The 18,351-nt window shown below is 41.4% G+C and overlaps 1 protein-coding gene across 1 annotated transcript; it reads right to left on the reverse strand.

The window, feature by feature from the left end:
• Positions 1 to 8,801: 8,801 nt before the first annotated feature.
• LOC136548361 (B3 domain-containing protein Os03g0212300-like) lies at positions 8,802 to 10,582 on the reverse strand. The gene is made up of 2 exons (XM_066539921.1): positions 10,445 to 10,582; positions 8,802 to 9,020 (listed from the first exon to the last, which is right to left on the reverse strand). Exons 1-2 carry the CDS (start codon positions 10,580 to 10,582, stop codon positions 8,802 to 8,804), a joined length of 357 nt encoding a protein of 118 aa, XP_066396018.1.
• Between the last annotated feature and the right edge of the window lie 7,769 nt (positions 10,583 to 18,351).

The following is an 18,351-nucleotide window of genomic DNA, read 5'->3' on the forward strand; positions in this document are numbered from 1 at the left end:
AGTAACTAATATATGAAATGATTGTGTGACCTTACAAATAGCTTAAACATGTTTAGAATATCATTATGAACAACTTTGGTATTCATGGCTAGGGCTAAATTGGTCACTAAGTCATAGTTCCAGTATAAGTCATCATTTGAATGTAATGGGTTTGACCAAGTTTGAACTATATGATAGAGACTTTGCATGTATGTGGTCACTAAAGCAAAGTTGTAATTTTTGATATGGGGGACAACTTTTATGTTTGGGTCATGAGCTAATTATGTGCATAGCTTAGTCTTTTTGAGCTCACAAAAATCATCAATTCACTGTTTTCAACACTTAGCAAAATTTTTCTAAGTCAGCTACACTGACAATTTGACAAGCTCGACTTTGGGATGAAATAACTCGAGTTTGGTTGAGAATTAGGGCATGAGTTCTAAATAGAAATTGGGGCTGGTACATAGGTCTGCAATTCCCATTTAGGTTGTTTGCACGATGGAGCTACGGATTATCTATTTGATCGCCATGAAATCGCGTAGTCAGGGCTGTATCGGGGCGCTGATGCCTGAACCAGCTCATTCTTCAGTGGCCGACTGGCAACAGAGCCTAGCCACCGCGTGGAGCCGATGGCAAGCCGCGCGTCACCGCCGGTCTGTCCAGCCAGGCAGCGCCGGGCCTGAGCGCGCCTTTATCACCCCCAGCGTCCACTCGTCACGCCTGCGCTCACCATTTTCATTTTCTAGCCTACTCCTTCACCGTTCGCAGCAACGCAGCAGCCGCCATCGCCATCGCTGTCACAGCCGCTCTGCCGAGCTCACCCATGCTCACCGCCGCCCCATTCTCCAATCGACCGCACTCACAGCTCCGCCTCACCCTTCTCCACCCTTCCCACCTTGCCGCGCCCACCATCGTGCCTTTGGTAAGCCGTCGTTCGTGTTGCGCCACCGCGGGTGCATCCTTGTAGGAGCTCCGCCATGGCCACCGCCATGGCCATGCTTCGCCGGAGCACCTCCAACCGCCTAGGTCGCATAGATGTATTTGCCCAGTCACCGTGATGCTGTAGCGTGCCTCGCCTGACTTTGCCGTGGCCGGTGATGGCCGGCGCACCATAGAGCAGCGCCACCGTGCCGCCATGGCCAGCGACGAGCACGCTCCACCACACCTGCACTGCCACCACCTAGGTCACCCAACTCGGTTTGCTCTGTAGATCACGTAGGTCCACTTGCCTCCGCTAGAGGACTCACCAACGACGAGCTATGGCCGAACCGCGTCGATGCAGTGCCGTGCCCTATTTTTGTTTCACTGACGTGTGGGGTCGACTGATAGCAGGTCCCAGATGACAGTGACTGTAGTGCAGTAGGCTAGTTCATTTGTTCCTATTTTTGTGTGCGACTTTGAGCTGTGGAGATCCAAAAATTGTGAACTAAATTTTGCAGTGTTCCTTAGGAAGTGTAGTATTTTATAAAAATAGGAGATGCACAGTTTAGGATATTTTTATTGGAGATTTAAATGTGTTTATATAATTGCTTTTTGTATGTTTACCATTTTGTAAATTTGATATCTTGAGCTAGAAAAATGATAAAAATGTGATTCCAATTTTGTGGCTTTTGTATTGACATGCTCTAGCTAGGAAAAATAATAAGCTTATTGTAAACTTGAATTTAATATAGTCTTTCTATTTATTCATTAATAAATAGCAATTTCTAAAGGAAATTTGTAGAGACAAAAATATGTATTATATTGCCATGAAAATTTTTGTACAGTAGTATGGTACTAATATGATGCTAGGAAAAATATATAATTTGTTGTTTGACACTTTTCTATAGGGTTTACTATTTTTGCTAAAATTAGCATTGCTAGCTTGTCATTTTTGGAAAGCATGTTATGCATGTTAAAATGGTATCAAACTTTTATATTAGTTTATTGAGAGCACTTTTAACCCACTGTAATTTTGTGAGAATTTATGATGCACTTTTGGTATAGGTTTATTATTTAACCTAAGTATCTAAATAAAATAATAAAGGCATTTAAATAAATAGTTTGGGCTTTACCATTATGTTTTCTTGAGTGTATTTGGTATTCTTGAACTGTTGGTAAACTTGGTGCTGTTAAAATTTGAATGCTTACATGTAGTGGAAATATTGTTGCTTTATAATTCGAGTTGGAAGGGTTTTCGGACAGATTCTGTAGTTTGGTATGTTACATAGTAAAAATGATATTTTCTGTAAAAATGGTTAATAACAAAATTGTAGGTAACTTCTTAATATAGCTTGTGTTAAAATTTCAGGACAATAGGCCAAAGGGTTTAGGAGTTATAGCTGTTTAAAGTTAGTATTTCCGAACTGCTTGCTTTCTAGAATTTTTGGACAGCACTGGATTGATTGCCTGTTTTTGTTAAGATATATTGTGAGTTAGCTTTTGGTGATTAAATAAGAGTTGTAGACAATTTTATAAGATTTCCAGAAAGTCCAAGATCATAGCATTTGGATAAGTAGAACTCCTGTTCTGAGTAAAACAAATATCTGCTGTTTTGTAGTGTAGTAAATGAATTGTTGAAGTGTTTGATTAGGTAATCAAGAAGAGATATGCACCTACTCAGTAAAATGTGATACACTTGTTATTACTTTAACAACATGCTGTTAAGAATACTTACAAAAATGCATTCATCATGTATCATCACACTATAATTGTCAGCATGTATGCATTCGTAATATCTTATACCATATTCATGCACCTAGGGTCGACAGAGGAGATAACGTTGCTGGAATTCAACGAAGGAGAGGAAGGGGACCAGCAGGAGATTCCTCAAGACGCAGTTCCCGAAGAAGATGAGTAGACCCCTGAAGAGCTTATGGAGTGCCCTGACCACCGCCTCACTTCCTTTCTGAAAGGCAAGCCCCGGAGCATTCTAAGTCTCCTAGTGTTTTACAAAATATTACTTGAGTCCTTTATGATTGATGCATTAGGTTATAAGAGTTGTCTGGAAACTCTTGATGCATGGAACTACCTTGTCCAGATATATACACCTTTAACCCTGTGTAGGTCTAGGATCAAATATATGCTTAGCCATGCTTAGACCGGTAGAAGTCGGGTGATTTCCTGTCACCTGCGAGATATAGGAGGATACCGAAGCACGGTTGGCTATATTTGCTATCGTGGAAAAGAATCATGGGGTAATGTAAATCGAGGCGGGACAGAGTCTATGGTAGGTTGATTCATGTGATTCCGTCTATGCCGATTAAGGACCGTACCGTTGTTGGCACTGTTTGACAAGATTGAACGCATGCCTATCACTTAGCTGGCCGGATAACTTATTCCAACCGCGAAGCCGAGTAGCTCAACTCAGGCTGGGCCCCGCTTTATCAAAGTGCGCACTCTAGATGGTAGTAAGGATGTGTGGGGAGCCAGACTAAGTCCAAAGGTAGGCTGGGCCTGAACGTCCTGGCATTTGGTGTCCCTAATTGTGCGGCGCTGGGCAAACCCATGAAATGTATACTTGAGTTGTACCAAAGGTGACTTAAGTGACCGTTGATCTGGTCTTCCTGGGTTTGTGTTAGGAATATATTCCCAGCGGGTTGAAATCGATTCGAATCACCATCTCTCCTAGATAGTGAGAAACTTGGCTAGTACCAACATCATAGTAATTGTATTATGGAAGTTGATGGTTCGGATAAATATGGAATTACTATACCTGCTATGGTTACTATTGTATGCTCTTCAAATGATATACCACATGTTTGGCACAGGATAGTTGCTAATTTAGAGATGGATAGTTATAATTAACTTAATAACAGAATTATAATTGTATAATTGAGTTAATCGCTTTTTATGCAAAATGTTGTCAAGCTACCTCTACTTATACAGCCTTGCATAATCCTTGGAGTCAAGTTATTTCTAGTTTATGATGGGTAAGTGTAGCTGAGTACCTTCTCATACTCAGGGTTTTATTCCCATTGTTGCATATGGCATAGTATATCATGGACATTGCATGAGTTGCTTCTATCCGCTATGGATGAGGAGTAAGCCTTGGGCAGGCTTCTTCACTAATCCCTCTATATGCTTTTGTGGACTGTGATCGTAGGTTGGCACTGTATTAAACTATGTTGGAAACACTACTTTCAAACTTAATTTGCTTCTGCTTTTATCTATCAAACTTGGTTTGTAATAACTTTATTTCATACTCTGATGATGGAAATGTATCTGCGAACTTTATGTAATATGTGACATGTACGTTGAATCATGTACGATCTTGGTTGTTTGTGGATCGTTTATCGAGACCCGTCATGGTACTCAACAGACTACCGGGTTTATATGGACTCAAGTATGACAGTGCGACCGTTTGTGGGCCGCCATTGTACTTGTGTTCTTATAAATTGGTCGGTTCTACGACAATAATAGAACCTACTTTAGACCAAGAAAGTAAGAAGGCCTAATAAGTATGGACTAAAAAGGAAAGGTGGCCTAGTGATTGGAGTTACCTAGGCATGGTCCGAAGAACCTGTCAAAATCTTGGAATCAACTTGGCAAGTTACATCGAGTAAGATTAGTAGGTATGCAAAGTAAAGTGGATCCTTGTCAAGACAATGGAACTGCACGAGGGAGTAAAGAATAATCTAAAGATGAAGTATCCCTATCTCTCAGTCGACATCATCCGAATCTCGAGGACGAGATTCATCTTAAGGCAGGTAGAATTGTAACACCCTAAAATTTACACTTTTGAAAATAAGATTAAAATGATTGATTTATCAATTTTGTGCTCATAAAAAAGTAGGAATATTTTTTTTTATTAAATTAAAATTCTTCATAAGCTAGCAATATGGATGTGCATACATACCGGCGCATTTGTTTCTTTGTATTGTGTGGATTTGATTTAAATGGAAAATATGCCAAAATGTTTTTCAAGTTGGCTTTGAAGTAAAAGAAAAGAAAATTTGAAAATAAAAGAATTTAAAAAGTTGTAAAAATTATTTTTGGGAAGACTTGCTAAAATTCCTCAGTTTTACTTGAGTTGAAAAAGTATATTTGAAACCCCATTTGAATTTGACTTTGGTCATGTTTGAATTTGGTTTTAAAAAAATGAAATAGGAAAATAATTGAAAATAGAAACTCACTTTCTCCCTCTCTCCACTGCGCCGGCCTGTTTAGCTCTGTTCGGCACCATGCAGCCGCTTCCTGCTCCCCACTCGGCCTTTGCTTCCGGCGGCCCATCCCGGTCTCCCTCTCTCACGCCGGCCCAGCTTCGCAGCCAGCAAGGCCCGCAGTGTGCCCCTCCTTTCCTTCCGCGCTCACCGACAGCTGGACCCGTAGGTCAGGCCTTTCTCCTACCTCACGTAACTAGGCCGGACTCTGCCACCGAGAGTCCGAGGTCACCTAGCGTCACCTTGCCTTGCTCCTCAAGCAGCCGGTCTCATAAATACCGAGCCCCGGCACTGCTACGCCCTCGCCGAATCCAAGCGCACGCCATCGCCTCCATCCAAGCTCACGCCGCTGTCGTCGTTGACATCGCCCGCCATTTCACCGCTGTCCATGCCCGAGCTTGCGCTCCTACCCAGTTGAATCTCGCCGAAGCCGCCGCGGCATCATGCTATTTTTCTGTCAACTCAAGCTAGCCGACGAGCTTTACCCTGTGGAAGTCACTGCTGCTCCACCAAGCCCAGTGCCGCCTCCAGTCCAACCCTTCGTTCAGTGCCCAGGTGAGCTCGCAGTCGCTCTCTCGGTATCCCAGTGCTATCCTTTTGGTCAACCGAGGCCCTAGGTCTTTTCTTTAGCTGTTCTGGTGAGCTCTGGTCGCCGCTGTACATGGTGCCACTGCCGTGAGCCGTGCATGCGTCGCCGTGATTCAATTTGCTTGTTAGCTTGTTGACATCATCGTGACATCACTCGCATTTATGGCTGTTTCTTTTGGAAAAATAAATCTAGAAATACAACTCCAAATACACCATTGTGGACATGGTCCATGGTGGACTGCTCTCACAGCACATCCACTGGTTCATGGCCCGCAGACTCGGTCCATAGCATAGTGCACGCACACATTGTGTTCTAACCCCTGTACTTTTCCGTAATCGATCTACTGTTTTATGAGTCTTGTATATCTTTCAAGCTAGCCCCTGTCATCTATGGTTATTTCTGTTTTAGCCCAGTGAGCAACCATAGGCAGCCCAAGCCGTGCACGTTTTGCAGTTAAGACCCTCTGTTTTTGGCAAATTGACCCATAGTCCATGATGTATTCCCGCAATATGTTTTCTTCTTTCGAAAAGTGTAGTTTCTTGGATTTAGATCTAAAATACATTTTCAGTTATTTATAGATTTGCCACTAATTTTGTTTTAGCCATAACTTCTCTATTTTAACTCCGATTTGATCCGTTCAAATTGCGTTAGAATTGTAATTTCATAATCTACATGTTCATACTACTATTAAGTATGTTTTCTACTTTTAAATTGCGTGGTTATATTTAATCTATTATTTTAATAAAGGAAATCTCGTTTACTCCATATCTTCTACATTTTAACTCCGAATTGACCCGTTCAAGTTGCATTAGATTCATAGCGATGAGATCTACGTGTTAGTAACAATGCTTATCATATTACTATTTCTAGAATTTCTTGGTTTAAATCATATCTTAAATAATAGTTATGCAACTGGGTTTTATAAATAAAACATGATCTATTTTACTTTCGTTTTATAATTCAAATCTAAATTTGACTTAATTCAATTTATAGTATTTATAAAATATCTTATCTATATTTAAAATGAATGAAGCCTATAGTTTTCTTTTCCACGTATGAAGCAAATCTTTCGGTAGTTGTATCTTTTTAACCATAGCTCCGATTAGCGTGCCTCTCGCGATTGTGTGTTCGTAGCGATGCGTAGAGTCGTGTTTCAAAGTCTTTGACTTATTTTTCCTATGATTGGTGTACCATTCTAATTTAGTTCTATTGTTTGCTTTGTGTATGATTGTATGGATGCTTCTGTGGTGCTCTATGATTTCGTCCAGTTGGTGAGATATACATGGTGATCAAGAAAAAGAAGAAGAAGAACGTTGAAGATTAAAGCTTACCGAAGGATTAGTGTTTTAAGGCAAGTATAGCATGGGATATTCCTTGTTCTCCTATACACCTTTAATCATTTAATTCATACTGCATGTGTCTACCTTGACTGCCACTAAGTATTTCCTACTACTTTGTACCTTGTACCTTGATACCTATTGGGTATTGCATTGGGTAGTATGATGCTAGTGCTCAACTACAAACATGATTTTGTAACTTGACTAATGGTATATGCAATAAACATTAAAAGATGCTTTTTAGCAACATGGAACAAGGGGGGCTAGAGCATTGGGTTGTTCTTATGGTGCTATAGATTCCTCTCCCTAAGGACTTATCTGTATGTGATCATCCGAGACTTATAGTACAACTATAAGGGCTATCTGGCTCTAGCTTTAGCTCAGTATGAGAACCTTTTTCTAGCTTGTTAGTGGTTACCTTTATTGGTGTAAGAATGGCTTGCCGAATCGGGTATAGTGTGGCCTCTATCCCCATGTGTATAGGTTGCGTGTCAATGTGCCATCGGGAAGGGGGCTCTACATCTGTTTGCCGAGTGAATCTAATGGCCCTAACTTGTTAGACGAACCTTTGAAAGGCTTCATAGTGAACCCAGCTAACCTTCCTTAGAAGTGGGTGAAGAGATTAGCTACCTCGGGCGAAAGGGTAAATCACGACTCATAGTGAAAGTGTACAACCTCTGCAGAGAGTAAAACTGGTATATCAGCCGTGCTCATGGTCACAAGTGGCCTTAGAACATTTACGAAATAGATGGTGAACACTGATGATATGGATGATGAAGATGCTCACTAATGGTTAACTGTTGATGCTATTCATTATTCATGTTTACCTGATCATGTGTTTATGGGCTTGTGATAAACGTGTTGCCACCCAATTGCTAAAAGATGACCCATTAAAAGCTAATCATAGTTAACCAGTGTTGGCCTTTTGAGCCCTATGAACCCCATGATATATTTGTTGAGTATGACATGTACTTACGCTTGCTTTATTTTTTTCAATTATTTGGATAAAAATCCCAGATGGGTACCAGATTGCTAGAGTTTGGAGGAATTAGGCTTGTGATCAACCAATCAGTTGTCCCTATGGAACTGGTCTTCACCCAAAGATCGGAGTTGTCTTTCCGCTGTGTGCTATCTAAGGTTATATTCTTTATACTAGTACATTACGTATTTAAGCATTGTCTATTGATATTACCCTTATTTGTGGCTATATGTGAGATTTGACTTCCTCGGCTCACATATGGTGTGTATCTGGTTTTGTTCTTAAAACTGGGTGTGACATGTTGCGACAGTTCTAAACACTGGATGGAGGATGATCAGTAACTGTTGCATCAATGCGATTGAATTGAGATTGGGCCACGTCCGTCGCATTGCCATGGGCATCACAACCATCAAAGTTCGCCCTTTCTGATCGGAGGACGTGGGTGTATAGCTGTTGAGATTATCGGGACCCTAAGACAATCTGACCCTATAAAATATAGATGCTCTGGATCATTGCAAGTCGATGAACAACGAAATGCAGTGCTGACAACTATCAGGGGCTATCCAACTAGTCCATAGAACCCAACTATTAGGGGCTAACAACTAGTTCTAGTCTACAGACCCCAACAGTTAGTTTGCTTTTTTTAGCCATGGATAACTAGTTATAGTCCATCCAAATAGGGTGTAAGATAGTACAATACTAGGAAATCTTTACAGACCAGATAATAGTTCTGATGAAACAACAAAATACAGATCGTGCCAACTCTTGCGCCAAGTTCACCGCAACCATTCATCGTTCGTCTTGCGCACCTCCACCTTGAGCTTAGCTTCATCGTACTCCTGCTTCTCCCATTCCTCGTCCTCATCATCGCTGCAGGTGGCCTCGTGGATCATGCTGAAGAAGCAGGTGTTGCCGACGTTGAGGTGGTTGCTTGCGCAGAACTCATCCCACCCGTACTTGAATGACGTGCGCACTTTGTTGTTCGTGTGGGTCCTCTCCAAGGCCACAAACCAGGACTAATGCGTCACGGGGTCCCGATCTTCACAACGTAGGATGAACACCAGATAACTAGCTTCAAAGAAGCCAAGATAACTTGCTGCAAGCAGCAATAACTAGTGCAACGTGACAAATAAAACTCGAAACCAACCACCGTCTTTAACCGGCAACCTGAATCGAGGATTTGCCCAACTACACTCTCAAGGAACCAACCAACACAGCCTATAATCAATCGAGGAAATCTCAAAGGGAGTTGGAGCACCAATTGAGAGCGGGTGAAGCCGCCGCTGCTGTAATCCCGCGAAGGAAATCACAAGAGCAATGGGGTAGAGACCACTCTCAAGGTTTGTTAGTACACAGCTGAACAAAGGGGGTTTCTGTATTTCGATTATCAAAAGCCTGAGATTGCCATGAGGCAATGGGGTATTTATACTAGGAATAGCCCTCCTAGATATGTGTAAACACAAAACAAAAAAGATAAGATAGACTATGTGAAAGGGGTTCCACGAAATGAATTCCTAGAGAGTTTCCGCATGGCTGTTGGTAATCTGTGCAGTCTTTAGTATTTTGGCAATAACTCCACCTTGGAACTTCAAAATGATGAGCCGTTGGATGCGTTGGAAAGCTAACTTGATAAGCTTTCATACAATGTGCAGAATGCACCACGAAATATTGTAGAATGGTACAGTTTTGCATGGGAAGTTGATTATCATTCAAACTGTTGACCTGCTGACCAATCTTCACTAATGCAGACGTATCTCAACATTGGAAAGTCAAAATCAGTTGAGACCACTTGGGTTTGAAACTAGACTTGACAAGATTTCCAAGAAGTCTTCATGGGCCTTCATAGCTTTTGTGAATAAAAAGTTATGACTGTTTCTTCTTGACGGTTCTGTCATGCAGTGCTGGCCCGAGCGTGGCTCTTCTATGTAATCCTGTCTTGGTGTGTCCTTGTCATTCTCCCTGGTGAACCTAAGCAATAGCAACGTGTACGACTTAGGCAGTATATAATTCTCATTAATATTAAAATGAATTTCACAAAGTAGCGTATTCACCTCTTGTTGGAGCTTCTTTGCTTGACTATGTGTAACCGGTCCATCAATGACTTGGGCTGGTATCGATGTAGGTGATACTTGAGTTGGTGTAGCTTGAAGTGGAGGTTGTAACATGTTGCTCGATGGCATGGTCATATCATCCTCTCCCCTTGAAAAGGAGTCGTCCTCGACTCTAAAGGGTCTTTACTTGTGAATGGTAATAGATCAGCAACATTGAAGGTGTTGCTCACGCCATAACTTACTAGAAGATCTATCTTGTATGCATTATCATTGATCTTCTCAAGAACAAGAAATGGACCATCTCCTCATGGCAACAATTTTGATTTGTGCTGATGAGGAAAGTGATCCTTGCGCACGTGTATCCATACCAAGTCCCCGGGCTCGAATAACACTTTCTTCCTATGCTTGTTCATACTTGCACCCTTGCGTTCTGCCTTGATTTCAATGGCTTCCTTGGTCTTCTCATGTATCTTCTTTACATATGCAGCACGCTTGGAAGCTTCCATGTTGGTTCTCTTCTGCAATGGAAGGGGCAACAAGTCTATCGGAGCAATAGGTTTGAATCCACATACAATTTCAAAAGGACACAAGTTAGTGGTAGAGTGTACTGCCCTGTTATAAGCAAACTCCACATGTGGCAAGCACTCCTCCCAAATCTTCAAGTTCTTTTTCACCATTGTTCGTAGCAACATTGACGATGTTCGATTCACCACTTCAGTTTGTCCATCGGTTTGAGGGTGACAAGTGGTGGAGATCAGGAGCTTGGTCCCAAGTTTGGCCCATAATGTTTTCCAAAAATAGCTCACGAACTTGACATCTCGATCAAACACAATGGTCCTGGGCATTCCATGTAGCCTCAAAATTTCCCTAAAAAATAAATTAGCAATATGTGAAGCATCATTGGTCTTGTTGCATGGGATAAAATGAGCCATCTTTGAAAAACTATCAACCACAACAAAAATAGAATCCTTTCCTCTGAGTTATAGGTAATCCCAACATAAAGTCCATGCTTATGTCTTCCCAAGGGATATTAGGAGCAGGTAAAGGAGTGTATAAGCGATGAGGGTTCAGTTTTGACTTAGCTTTGTCATAGGTGACGCATCGCTCCACAAATCTAATGACATCTCTCCTCATCTTGGGCCAATAGAAATGATCACCTAGCAGTTCATAAGTTTTCTTTTGTCCAAAATGACATGTTAGTCCACCTCCATGTGATTACTATAACAAAAGCAATCTAACCGAAGAATTTGGAACACTAAGTTTGTTAGCTCTAAACAGAAATCCATCATGTATGTGATATTTTTCCCAACCTTTTCCATCATTACAATGATTATATGTGTAACATCCTAAAATTTGCATGATTTTTAAATAGGAAAAATGATTTAATTCATAACATCTTCGTTTTAGCTCCGAATTTTGTGATCTTCGTGTCTGTGTGATCTTAGTGAGACGTAGATTTGTTTTATAAACTTTTTATCTAGATTTTATGCTGATTGTTGTACTATTCTAATCTATAGCTTTTGTTTGCTATGCATGATTGCTTCTGGATGCTTGTATGTTGCTGTGATTATTGAGTATAGACGGTGAGCAATTCATGGGTAATCAAGAGTATGACTTTGACGAGCAGGATCAATAGGAGCACTTTGTTCAAGGCAAGTATAGCATGGGATCATCCTTATTTTCTATCAACTTTAATACATTTAATTTATGTTGTATGTGTCACCTCGATAGGGATTCCCTAGAATTGAACTTATACCTTGTCTCCTATGGGATATGAGTTGGGTAGCTTTGCTAGTGCTCACTTAAACCATGATCTTGTAACTTGGCTAATGGTATATGCAATAAACATTAAAATATGACTTTTTAGCAACTTGGAAACAGGGGGACTGGAGTATTTAGCTACTTTCAAAATGCTTTAGATTCCTCTCCCTAAGGACTTATCAATAAGCGAACATCCGAGACTTACAGTACAACTGTGAGGGCTACATAGCTCTGGTTTTAGCTCAGTATGAGGACCTTTTCTAGCTTGTTATAGGTTACCTTTATTGGCGTAAGAATGGCTTGCCGAATCGGGTATTGGACAGCCTCTACTCTTATGTGTATAGCCATGATGGAATTATGCCATTCGACAGGGGGCTTCCTATATCTGCTTGCCGAGTGAATCTAATGGCCCGAACTTGTTAGACGAACCTTTGAAAGGCCTCATAGTGCCCCTACCTACTCACATTGGAAGTGTTTTGGGAGTAATTAACCCGGGCATATGGGTACCACGAGTCACAGTGAAAGTGTACAACCTCTGCAGAGTGTAAAAGTGGTATATCAGCCGTGCTCATGGTCACGAGCAGCCTTGGACCCTTATGGAATATATGATCACCAAGAATTGTCTGTTTATGCTATTCGTTATTCATGTTTACATTGATCATATGTTTTACTTTGGGATTGAAACAACTTGTTGCTACTCTTATGCTAAAATTGTGACAACTAAAAGTTGAATGCTGTTAAACCTGTGTTAAGCCTTTTGAGCCCCATGAACCCCATCTTACACCTATTGAGTAGGACACGTACTTATGCTTGTTTACTTTCATTGTTTGGAAAAAAAATCCTGGATGGGTAACAGATGGCTATGGTAATGATGACTTTCCTAAGGATTACTTGACTTATGGTCAAACAGTTGACATCCCTGTGATATGAAGCTTCTGCGAGAGATTTTTCATTATACTTTCGCTACATTTATGTGAAGACTATGTCTTATTATTCGTGATGTAATAAACACTTGTGATGATACTATTTATACTTTGTCGGCTTATATGTGTGACTGATCTCTGGGCGCACATAAGATTATGCATCCCATTTTATCCTTAAAATTGGTTGTGACAGATTGGTATTAAAGCCGTGTTGATTGTAGGACGCAAGCCTAGTTAGCAATGGTCGTTTTAGCTTCTTTTGCTTCACTCATTTCATGCTTCACATCTCACCCTTGTTATTTGCTAAATTTTATGCTTCTTTTGCCTCACTCTATTATGAAAACTATTGCTTCTAATTTGACTAAATCTAATTCTATAGATGCCTCATGCCAATAAGACCACTCGCATCTGCACCGGAGGCTACTACCCGCCTCGTGGCTTGTATGAGTCCATGGAGCCACGTGAGGATGAGGAACCCCAGGAGCAAGAAGTTGACTCGCCAGCACCTACACATATGCCTAAGCCATTTCAGGAAGCACCCAAAGAAGAAGAATCCAAATAAGTGGAGGTCATTGTATTGTCTGATGAGGAGGAGGACACCATTCAAGAAGATCAGCCTACCCCTGCCATGGGGATTCTTTAGACCTACAAAGATCTAGTACAAGCTGGGGAGTGAATCCTCCGTCTCGCACCACTAACTTATGGGGATTCTTTAGACCTACTACACTGATTGGGACGCAGCTGTGGAGTATGTCTGCAACGAGCATATGCTCTCTCTAGAGGACACTTATTGGAAGACCAGGGTGTGCATCTCCATCCAAAATGGAGAGAAGGAAGCATACCAGCTGGATTTGAACTATGCGTATCACTGTCACTGTGCCACCATGGAAGATAGCATAGAAGATGCAGCCGTTGTAGCTTGCATGGGTCTCCATCGTCGTCTCTTTGATGATATGAAGGAAGATCAATATCGCTTCCTCCGTCGCCAACACCCTGACTTGGGATGGGCAATAATGGAACCTAAAGGCATGGATCCCACTAGTCAAGTGATGGTGCACTATGCCTATGAATTAGTAGAGAAGAATCGACGGTTGGAAGATCAGTTGAAGGCACAGGAGGCGACCCTTAAGAGATTTCGACAAGTGATAGATGAGCAAAGGGTGTGCCTTAACCTGCCAAGGATCTATGAGGAGCCTCCCCATGAATTTCTCCCATAGGCGTTGGAGTTCCTTTCTATGTAATAAGATGTTAGTAGCACGTGTCAAGTTGAGTCAAGTCAAGTCTAGTAGTGTGATGTGAACTTTGGTGTGCCTAGTTGGATTATTATTATGTTTATGTGTGAGTTGGATTTTTGTAATGAGTGCTGGAACTTTGTGAGCATGTCCGCAAGTTCCATAGTTAAGAATATTAAAGTCTGAGTCAATAAATAAATAGTTGGGTTTGGTACATCTTGTTCTCTTGATCTGTTTTTTGGAATAGTCTGTCCTTATCTCAATGCCGATCTAAATCTACTTGAACTAAAATGATGAAATTTTTATGGGAACAACTAGAATTAAGTATCTTTCTAATGCCTCCAGAATCTCCCTTATACCTAATCTGGTTTGTGAGATATAGCTGTTCCAAGTTGAAGTTTCTGTGCAGTCTAGAATCTGGAATAGATTCGGTTGTGTCCTGTTTTTGAGTCACCTAACTATGGAATCTGGGAATGTGATCTGAATGAAAGTTGTAGATAATTTCTTTAGATTTCCAACCATATAAAGACGCCTATTTTGGATATATGGAACTCGAGATATGACTATTTTACCGAGCTGCTGATGTTGGAACTTGTCCAGAGAATTTTCAGAATGTATTCTATATCTCTATAAGTGTCTATAACTTGAAAATCTCTAAATTTTGAATATTTGTGTTGGATGTCAGATGTATGAAAGAGGAAGAGGCCGAGGTCATGGAGGTGTTCCCCCACATCTACCACCACCACCGCCACCTACTATTAAGCAGCTTCTAGCAGTGCAGACACAGCTTATGCAAACTCTGGTGCAGAATCGGCAGAATCAACCAATTGGTGGAGCACCGCGTGACAAGCGTGGTGAATTCTTGAAGGGTCGCCCCCCGGTGTTTTCCCATGCCACTGATCCACTAGAAGCATATGATTGGCTTTGTGCAGTGGAGAATCAACTCAACATAGCGTAGTGCGATGACCAGCAGAAGGTGTTGTATGCTTCAGGACAACTCTAGGGAGAAGCTCAAGACTGGTGGGAGGCATTCGAGTATGGACATCCCACTAATGCTCCTCCTATCACCTTACAGGAATTTGGAGAGAATTTCAGATCCTACCACATATCTGAAGGATTGATAGAGCTCAAGTAGGAGGAATTCAGAGCTCTAAAACAGGGATCCATGACTGTAGCTGAGTATCGTGACAAATTTGCTCAGTTCTCACATTACGCTCTGAATGAGGTGGCTGATGATGCTGATAAGCAACACCGCTTTCTCAAGGGAATGTATGATGGTCTACAACTATAGCTTATGTCCAATACATACCGCAATTTGCAGATGCTGGTGAATCACGCCATTGTTATTGACAATAAGCACAAAGAGATGGAGACTAGGAAGAGGAGGCTTCAGGGACAGACCTCTGGGAGTAATACCCGTCCGTGCACTAGCCCTCAGCAAGGCTTCTAGCAGAGGTACCAGGGACCACCCAATCAGTGGAATCGTGGTTAGTACCCTGAGCGTAGCCTGAACCAGCAATGTCTACTGTAGCAGTAGCAGAGTGGTCAATAGACAACATGATAGGGAGCGCCTAGCAACACTCCCATGAAGACCAGTGCCCCTAGCACTCCCAACAAGTGTTTCCACTGTGGAAAAGAGGGTCACATGTTGTATAACTACCCGGAGAAGCCCAACCAGCAAAACCCCTAGAGGCAGAGTAGCAACCAGAAGCCACCGCATTATGGGAAGGTGAACCATGTGTCTACAGAGATGGCGCTTGTGGAACCAAAAGTCATGCTCGGTATTTTTGATGTTAATTCCACTCCTGCCACTGTTCTTTTTTATTCTAGAGCTTTGCATTCTTTCATATCACAAGCATTTGTGAGAACGCATAGCATACCCTTATGTGCCATGCAAAATCCCATATTAGTAAACTCACCAGGAGGTAGTATGCAAGCTTCTTATCATTGTCTTCTGACTAGTCTATCCTTAAGGGGGGTAGAGTTCAAATTGAGCCACATTGTGTTGAGAACATCTGGCATTGATGTGATTCTGGGTATGGACTTGATGAAGCAAAATCGGGCAGTCATTTAATGTCAAGAGAAGGTAGTTGTTGTGACCACACCAAATGGGGATAGAATCAGTGTCGATGTTGTAGTACAAGCACAGCCGACAGCCATAGTGAACCAGCTTGATGATCGCATCAACAAGGAGGACCCATTAGTGGATGAGTTTCCAGATGTGTTCCCCGATGACTTGCCAGGTATGCCACTTGACCGTGAGATTGAGTTTATTATTGAATTATTACATGGAACTGCACCTATAGCTAAGAGTCCATATAGAATGGGGGTTAATGAACTAGAGGAACTTAAGAAATAAATAAAGGAGTTACAGGAGAAAGGTTTTATTTGTCCTAGTTCATCACCTTGGGGAGCACCGGTTATATTTGTTGACAAGAAGGATGGTACCCAGAGAATGTGTGTTGATTATCGGTCACTAAATGAGGTTACTATCAAGAACAAGTACCCGCTACCTAGAATTGATGACTTGTTTGATTAGTTGAGAGGTGCTTGTGTTTTGTCTAAGTTTGATCTTCGTTCTGGTTATCATCAACTGAAGGTTCATGCAACTGACATACCTAAGACAACCTTTACTATGAGGTATGGGTTGTATGAGTACACCGTTATGTCTTTTGGTTTGACCAATGCACCTGCCTACTTTATGTACTTGATGAATAAGGTGTTCATGGAGTTTTTGGATAAGTTTGTGGTGGTATTTATCGATGATATATTAGTATTCTCCAAAATAGAAGAAGAGCATGCTAAACATCTAAGGTTGGTCTTGTAGAAGCTCAGGGAACACAAGTTGTATGCTAAGCGAAACAAGTGTGAGTTTTGGTTGAAGGAAGTTTCTTTCCTAGGCCATGTTGTCTCTAATGGTGGAATAGCAGTAGATCCAAGCAAGGTGAGAGATGTATTGAATTGGAAACCACCAACCGATGTGGGAGAGATTTGTAATTTCTTGGGATTGGCTGGATACTACAGGAGGTTCCTAGAGGGGTTTTCTAAGCTTGCCAAGCCTATGACAGCTCTGTTGGAGAAAAATGCTAAGTTTGTGTGGTCCGAGAAGTGTCAGGTTAACTTTGAGGAATTGAAGAAAAGATTGACTACAACCCTAGTGTTGGTTTTGCTAGATTTGAGCAAGAACTTTTCTATCTATTGTGATGCATCTCATCAGGGTCTCGGATGTGTTCTTATGCAAGAAGGAAGAGTAGTGGCCTATGCATCCCGACTGTTGAGAAAGCAAGAGCTAAGCTATCCTACTCATGATTTGGAATTAGCAGCAGTGGTTCATGCCCTAAAAATATGGAGGAACTATCTCATTGGACATAAGAGTGATATTTATATTGAAGTACATTTTCACTCAGATAGATCTGAATATGAGACAACGTCGATGGTTGGAGTTGATTAAAGATTATGATCTAGAATTACACTATCATCTGGGAAAGGCGAACGTTGTTGCTGATGCTCTTAGCAGAAAGTGTTATGCCAATGAGGTGCAAGTGGCACCTATGTCAAGTGAGTTGTGTGTTGAATTTGAGCAGCTGAACTTGGGCTTTGTCACTAATGCAGTGGAGTTCATGATAGAACCCACACTGGAGCAAGAAATACACAAGGGTCAGTTACAGGATAAGAGGTTAGAGGAAATCACGGAGAACATAGTGATTGGTAAGGCACCAGGTTTCAGTATGGATGATAATGGAACTCTATGGTTTGGGAAAAGACTATGTGTGCCTAAGAATAAGGCTATATGGGATGCAATTCTACATGAGGCACATGAGTCTGCTTACTCTATACACCCCGGGAGTACTAAGATGTATTTGGATCTGAAGGAGAAGTATTGGTGGTATGGACTTAAGAGGGATGTGGCTGAATATGTTGCTTTATGTGATACATGTCAGAGAGTCAAAGTTGAACATCAAAGACCTATAGGATTATACAACTAATGAAGATACCTGAGTGGAAGTGGGAAGAAGTTGGTACGGATTTTATTGTTGGGTTACCACGCACTCAGAGAGGTTATGATTCAATATGGGTGATAGTGGATCAGTTAACTAAAGTTGCTCACTTTATACTAGTCAAGACTCATTATAAAGGACCAAAGTTGGCCCAATTATATATGGAGAGGATAGTGTGTCTACATGGAGTTCCCAAGAAAATTATGTCTGATCGAGGTACTCAATTTACGTCTCATTTTTTGCAACAAGTACATAGTTCGTTGGGAACAAAGTTGAATTTTAGTACAACATATCATCCTCAGACAGATGGACAAACTGAGAGGATTAATCAGATATTAGAGGACATGTTGAGAGCTTGTGC

This window comes from Miscanthus floridulus, chromosome 4 (genome assembly GCF_019320115.1).
Source record: "Miscanthus floridulus cultivar M001 chromosome 4, ASM1932011v1, whole genome shotgun sequence".
NCBI lineage: Eukaryota > Viridiplantae > Streptophyta > Magnoliopsida > Poales > Poaceae > Miscanthus > Miscanthus floridulus.